This window comes from Macadamia integrifolia, chromosome 5, assembly GCF_013358625.1.
Source record: "Macadamia integrifolia cultivar HAES 741 chromosome 5, SCU_Mint_v3, whole genome shotgun sequence".
NCBI lineage: Eukaryota > Viridiplantae > Streptophyta > Magnoliopsida > Proteales > Proteaceae > Macadamia > Macadamia integrifolia.
Window position 1 is genome coordinate 12,677,934 of NC_056561.1, and position 7,414 is coordinate 12,685,347.

At 39.8% G+C, this 7,414-nt stretch overlaps 1 protein-coding gene and 1 long non-coding RNA gene across 2 annotated transcripts; one reads left to right on the forward strand and one right to left on the reverse strand.

Annotated features, from left to right (window-relative positions):
• Positions 1-802: 802 nt before the first annotated feature.
• On the reverse strand, positions 803-2,304 carry LOC122078547 (LOB domain-containing protein 41-like). The gene is made up of 2 exons (XM_042644567.1): positions 1,916-2,304; positions 803-1,766 (listed from the first exon to the last, which is right to left on the reverse strand). Exons 1-2 carry the CDS (start codon positions 2,103-2,105, stop codon positions 1,048-1,050), a joined length of 909 nt encoding a protein of 302 aa, XP_042500501.1. The 5' UTR covers positions 2,106-2,304; the 3' UTR covers positions 803-1,047.
• A 3,231-nt stretch (positions 2,305-5,535) lies between these two features.
• Positions 5,536-6,694, forward strand: LOC122079990. The gene is made up of 2 exons (XR_006140578.1): positions 5,536-6,129; positions 6,335-6,694. It is a non-coding gene; the product is annotated as an uncharacterized LOC122079990 (long non-coding RNA).
• Positions 6,695-7,414: the final 720 nt, after the last annotated feature.

Here is a 7,414-nt window from a genome sequence, read left to right on the forward strand (position 1 = left end):
TTCATCGACAAGATTTTGAGTTCGCTATCCATAAACCTGAATTAGAGATCTCTAATTCTAGAGAGAGAAATAGAGAGTACGGGGTTGTTTCAGTTGAAGTACCTATGAATGACCCATAAACCTGAAATTATTTTTCAACCATCTTATCATACAATAGATTTGAATTCTCTCATTTCTTTTTAATTTTATTCTCAACAACAGAAGATCCAGACCCACGAACAAGAATATATTTCTTCTACATTATACAATCAACACTTTTAATCTAGAAATAGATATCGTCATGTGAATTCTACCCAAAAAATATATATATATATCGTCATGTGAAATGGGGTCCACCCAACAAACTCCCTCTGGCTGTGAACCGGACCGGCTTGCTGTGGTCCCCTGAACCAAACATAAGGAAATTCCCCAGAAATGTTAAAGCAATGATGTATTTGGTTCCAAACTTCTAGGTGCAATGCACAGGAAAGTGTGGGACCACGGCACCGCATGTGCAGCACCTGTTCTCTTACGTGTTGTGATCTCACAATCCCCGCACTTGGATTCCCATTCCATCCTCGACAGCTTTCACAGTATGCAAACAGAAACAAAAGCACAACACCCAAGGTCGACCAGGTGATGCTTGAAAAACGCACACCACCTTATCATTCCACGTCCCCTCCCACTCATCCTCTTTTGACGTTTTCCTTGCCTCCTTTCGTTTTTTTTCCCGTTTCGTGCCATAGTTTTTTCTCTCATTGCTTTCTTAGGAAAGCCCATCCAAACACAAAATATGGGAGACCCCAGAGAAAAGTTGCGAGAGTGAACGACAATTCTACTCCATTTAATTGCAAAATCCGAATTCAAGAAACAGTTTTGTATAATAATTAAAAAAAGAGAAAAGTATAAACTTCTAACCTATCCCTCTATGTATGTAATTTACGTTTATACACAGAAAGACTTCAAAAGAAATAAAAGGAAAACTTTTCAGTCTATTGGGAATTTGCGAGAAAAATCCGCCAAAACTGGTCTCTCTCCACGAAAGGCAAAAGCGAAATGCATCGCGGCTCATGCATGATAATCTAAGCTCAGTTCCATCTTATATGTACTATCATCATCAGAGCCGATGAACTTGTTGGGTCCCACCAGGCTAGTATCGGAACGGTGAACCGGCTCGAAGCCAAGGGTCAGCTCCAACTCCACCTCGCTTTCATCGTTATCGGATTTCACAGCTCTCGCAGTCTCGGCTCGGCTCATGAGAGACGGCTCCACCGTCTCAACGGAGAACATGCTCTCTGTCTCTCTACTGTCTCGGTCTCCTTCCCCATTCAGCTCCGTTTGGTGGCTGTGGCTCCCCGACGACTCGTGGTCGTGGCTCGACGAGCGGTTGAAGTCTTCGTCAGTATAGCATCTCTGCCACTTAGCAGTGATAGTGGCAGCCGGGTCGGCGACGGCTGGTTCAGAGATAAACTCGGAGGCCGAACCGATTTTGGCCTTGGGTTTGATTGCAGAACGCTTGAACCGGCCCCGGGTCTTGACCTTGTGAAGATCTTGAGAGGCCGCAGAGGTTTCTTCCTTGGAGACGTGACGTATATCGTACGCTTTCATGGGTGGGCAAGGGCTTACAGCCGCTTCAGATGAGATTTGAACGATCGGAGAGCCCTTGAGAACCGCTTCCACCGCGGATTGGCAAAGTTGCCAGCTTCCAGACCAGAGTAACCCAACTGAACCGTAGATTGGGTTCACTATTCTCCCACAAGCCTCGTAGAGAAGAGACCGGAATATCGCTGCAATGAATGGCGAAACAGTTGATGAGCAAATCGAAATAGAAATCGAAACCAAAATCGAAACCGAAATAGAAATAGAAATAGAAATCTCATATTATCTTTGAGAGAGAGAGAGAGAGAGAGAGAGAGAGAGAGAGAAGAGTAATTACCAGGACGGAGGTGTTCAGGGCCGGCATTAATGAGATTCATGAGCCCAGCACGGCCATAGAACTTGGCAAGGAAGACAGTAGCATGGGCTTGGGATTCTGGGTTCTTGATCCACTGCAAGCAGGGTCTGATGCTACAGTTATCGCTGCAACCTTTACGAAGGACTCGACATCCATTACAGCTCATCCTCATCTTCGCTGTTTTTGCTACACTTTAATTTCTTTGGGGATCGATGAAGAACAGAAAAAAGACGAAAAAAGACGAAAAAGAGAAAGGAGAAGAGAGGTTGTTTGAGTGAATTCTAGTGGTGGAGTTTTTTGTTGACGAAGAAGTGAAAGGCAACAAAATTTGAGGAGAGAAAGATAAGAAGGGAGCGTGTATTTAAGTGTGAGATGGTTTGAGGAAGATGAAAGCTGTGGGTTTTGTAGGTGGGGTGTCCGCAGCGGTTTTCCCAGATAGCGGTGGAGTAGAACCTGGTTTTGTTAATTTAGAAAGTGGTGGTCCTCAGTGGCCGTCCCCTTCTTTGGAAAAAAAAAAATAAAATAAAATAAAAAATCCCCCAATTTCTCCGCCAAATTTTTGCTTTTTTTAATGTCCAACCTCCCACTTGCTGGTTAATTACAAGACCCCTCCCCCACGCTTACTTCGAAAACAAGCCAATCTGAGAACAAGGGATTGAGACGTGAAGAAGGGTGTTTGGGTAATTTAGGAGGAGAAGAAGATGAAGAAGGGGGAAATGGTGAGAACGAGTCTGAGGTGGAAAAGGATGGTGGTGGGAGGTGGGAAGTGGGGACAGGTGAAAGTTGCCATGCAAGAGGGTCCAAAACCAGGAACATAGGGAGAACAGCGCGTGTCAACCACGTTCAGAACTTAGACTGCGGGCGGATCGCCACATATCGTGGAAAACGCTACCTTAGGAGTTGTTTTCTCTTTCCTCGCCCCACCATCTTCTTCCACTCCCGGTTTTATGGAATTCGTACTGAAACCACTTTTCTTTAATTACTAAAACCATTGTCTGCCTTTCCTGGTTTTCTCCAGGACTGTGGGCGCCCGACTGGACGGGCCAGCGGTTTTGCTGTCTCTCGATGCTTATCCTTTTAGTCCTAACAAGATTCCCTTTTCTCACATTTTCTTTGCTTCTTCAACTCACAAATCTAACCAAGATTCACCTCCCCTCTCTCTCTCCTCTTTTCCACGAAGAGTCCGGTTTTTCTGGACGTGTTCATCAGGATACTTTCTAGACGTATCCTCTGTTTGCCACGTGGAAATATAATTTGGTACTATAAATTTCCCCTATCAGATAAGGATTTGGTAAATGATACCGCGATATTAGAGGCGAATACCGATATGATATCATTCCAAATCGGGTACTATCAATCTGGATTTGTTTCTGTTTTTCATTAAAATGATTTTTATTTACCTTTTTACCCTTAATCCATATCAAAGTTTGGTAAAAGATCAATCTCTGCAATACCGCTACAAATGCGCTGATTCTATTATTCCAATACCGATTTCTAAAACCATGACAAAATTGATCTCATGTCTCATGCTGATGGATTACATAGAAATTCAAATAAAATTTATTAGGGTTAAAATAGAAAAACATTGAAAAAATTAAAAACCATCAAAAAATTGTGTGGACCATGGAAGCATCCATGGATATTGAGGGAAGACCACCTCATTATAGAGGAAAGTAAATGATTGAAATTGGGTTTGAAATTTTAGGAAAAAGTGTTCCTTCACTCATGAGGAACAATTCACCCATCAATCACCATTCTAAGATTTATAAACATGTTAAATTTGTCTCGAATTGTTAACCCATTTTGAAAATTGATCATCTTCGATATATTTTGGCGGCGATCTGAATGAATGTTTTCTGAGATCTATGATAAAAGCAGAAGGGTTGGGATGGTATGATTCGACTTGATCGATCACGATCCAATGGATGAACCAGTGACTTGGTGGAGTATATAATGTACTATAATTTTGTAGAGCAAGTCATTGTAATTTAGAGGTTTTTCGAGCTAAGGTTTCAGGACGAGTTTTCTCGTCCTGCTTGGGTATAATTTCTCTTTTACATATTAAAACATCTTTTTCTTCCTCTAGAGACGTAATACACCATATTTGTGTGTGAACCTCATAAAATCTCTGTGATATATGGATTTGATTTTGTTCATTTTTTATATTTGTTGGTGTTTACTCTAACAAAACCTCCTTTAAAGTTTTTAATACGTTTCTTCATACCCATCTCAATCATCTAAAGCATTACGATGAATAAATTTCCGTGACTTTAAGAAAATTCGATCAAGAAATTTTATGTGAATTCAATCTAGATCATACTTTACAAAGTGGTAAAATTAATCATGCTTATCTAAAGATTTTTATAAGCATATCCTTGTAGAGAAACTTTTACCCTTTCTAGATCAAAATTTGTATGGGAATGATTTGTGGAATAAATTAATAAGATCTGAAACGAGGAAACTAGTCACATACAGTGCATCGGTTCTTACTCATCGATTGTTATTTTAGTTTAAAGATGATTGAATGATTGTAATCGTTCCTACCGCGTCTCATTCTGCTTTCTAGTGGGTGAGGTTATATTAAATAACCAAAAAACAGGGGTGAGGTTATATTAATTTATTAAAAAATTATTAAAATAAGGAAATTGAGTTTATTAGGGGCCGCCGATGGGAATTTGGTCGACAGCGACCCTACCCTACTTTGCCCCCCAACCCATGATCCCACCCCACTCCACCTGATTGGTAATATTTTTATTGTTTTGTAATATAACCACGGAAACTACTATTTTGACCATTTTGTCATTATTTATCATTTGTTCTTAGGATAGGCATTGATTGTTATCTTTATCTCAACCAGTATAATAGCGAATGGGATCACTTATGCTTATCTAATATCAAAGGGAAAGTTATGTGGGTTTGTTGCAAGTGGTGTTGGTTGTAAAAAACAACAAATTTTAGACAGGCAAAAATAATTTTGTATAGCTTAGCATGGAAAGCTTTTTTCTCATGATCCATCAAGTTTGTTTTTTTATAATAAAAAAAATGATGCTCAATGGTAGTGATCATAGCCCACAGGATAAGTCCTCATACAACAAGCAACGCTTCCACAGGACCAAAAGGCGATAGTGGGCATGCCAAGACTCGAACCCACAATAAACCAATTCGAGTGATGATGGATTGAGAAAATTTTCATTACTAGGCTACCAACCCCATTGGTCATAATCCACTAAGTTGTGCCATGTTAGAAGGATAATGTAAAAATTATAATTATTAAAATATATGGGGGAGGGAAGTTCTATAAAAGTTTGTTGTTTTTTATGTTGGGAGGAAAACTAGGTAACAAACAAGAGGTTTGGACTCGAGACCTCTTGATAACCATAGGCCATTTACATACCACAACTCACCAATTGAACTATACAATTGTTGTTAGCTCTTAAGTCTTGATACTATTTACCAAAAAAAAAAAAAAAGGTGTTGATACCTAACCATGATCAATATGATTATAGATGACTCTTTCTTTGTATGGATAGGATCTAGATCCCCTGTTATTCCTGATCAAGTTATTCTTGTGTTATTCTAGGTGTAGAAGACGACACATGGTAATGCTGAGGTGGATGGCTAAGATGAGGAGAGAGAAGGATTGAGTTCTTCCTAGTTTGCTCTCTCATGAACCGACCAAGAGAACCGCTGGACCAGGCTGGTTCTCTCTGAACCAAGCAAGACTAGGGTTAGAATACAGATTGGGGATTCGCAAATCCTTCTCACGACTTCTCTATGCTGCCGCAATCCCATCTCCCTCTCTCTCTCGCTCTCTGTTACTCTTGCAAATGACTATGTTCAGACTCTCTCTCTCCGTGTTCTCTTGAAGCTGATTTGGAGAGAGGAAAGCAAGTACCATTTCCCTGGCTCCTTCCCCCTTTCATCTTTCCCAAAACACTTCTCCGTTTCGTTTTTTGTTTCTGTCTTTCATATTTCCCTCCACAGTCCACACAGAGGGTCTAAAGCAGAGGTTTTTCAGTAAGAAGCCTAATGGGAATTTACTCAATTTCCAAATTGCTTTCCTTTTTCCCTTCTCGGTTTTGTTTCTGGGTTTGGTCCAGTGTAGCGTGACTTGCGATCGGAAGGCTATTGTCATTAATGGGCAGAGGAGAATCTTAGTCTCCGGCTCCATACACTATCCGAAGAGCACCCCTGAAGTACTACTTCTATCTTTCTACTCTCTTCATTTATTTTGAGCTTTTCCTTGTTCCTTCGTCACTACAAATTGTGGAGACATTTTTTTCTTCTTCTGGGAATTCTTTTTTCTGTACAAACGTATAGTCTTTTTCTCTTATTAAATCTGGCTTTATTTCTTTTTTCTAGTCATATCTTGTTGTTTGAGGGAAAATGGTTTTGGTGTAGATGTGGGGAGATCTTGTACTAAAAGCTAAAAGAGGAGGTTCGAGGTTTTACTAACAAGTTTTTTTTGTGCAAGTAAGGAGTTTTTAGCTCAAATGGTAGAGCACTTGTGTAATGCCCAGGTTATGGTGGTTCGAATCCACCAAGACTCTAGTTCTTGTTTACCATTTGTGGGAGATTGGTTTTATGTTGGTTCTTGTGTACCATTTGTAGAAAATGTTTCTTTCTCTTATCTACTTTCTGCATTCTATGCTCTATTTTTTGGTGTTCTGAGTAAAAATGTTTATGTTGCTGGAAGAATAATTCTTTGTAGGGCTTGTAGTTCTTAGCCACTGGAATAAATGATCAGATTTGTTCTTTGTATGGCTTTTCTTATGTAAGTATTGTAAAGGATCAGATTGAACCCAGATTTTCAGAACTCGAATGGATCCAGATCCTCTTTACCTCTCTCCTTCACAAGTGGTTTTCCCTTCCAACACCTGCAGCTGATTGAACATTTTACAAAACTTCCAGTTGTTAAGATTACATTTAAAAGAATGCATAAATGTTCTGTTTGGACCCTTTTTCTGAACATAGTTGGCAACCATATCATCTTTATCTTTGTCTATTTAAAAAATTTCGGGAATAACATCTCCCGATGGAATATTGAGGACCATTGATCCTTCCAGATTTCCCCAAATCGCTTCAGTAGAACACACTCTATACAAATCAGATCAGTTCAATGATATAGCACTCGAGAAAATGAAGGGAGGAAGAGATGAGAGATCAAGTTTCGTGCGAGGTCGCAGAGGAAAAGCGATTTGGGTATTTAGGGTTTTTTCCTTAAATCGTTCCTCTTCAAGCTTCAACTGTTCTTTCCTCTCTCCGAATCAGTTTCAAGAGAATAGAGAGAGAGAGAGAGAGAGAGAGAGAGAGAGAGAAAAGTCGTGAAAAGGATTTGTGAATCCCAATATGTAACGTAAGCCTAAGGCCTGATTGATAAAGTTTCTACCGTTTCTGTTTCAAAACATAAATTTTTGTTTTTAGAAATAGAAACGGAATTGAGATGTTTAATAAGTCATGTTTTTAGAAGTCGATAGTAAC

What these genes read in the sequence shown, in the direction of transcription:
- LOC122078547 (XM_042644567.1), bottom strand. Translation starts at nt 2,105, where the DNA reads ATGAGGATGAGCTGTAATGGATGTCGAGTCCTTCGTAAAGGTTGCAGC. An exon ending in CCCTGAACACCTCCGTCCTG is followed by an intron (nt 1,767 to 1,915) that starts GTAATTACTCTT and finishes CATTCATTGCAG; the next exon opens with CGATATTCCGGTCTCTTCTC.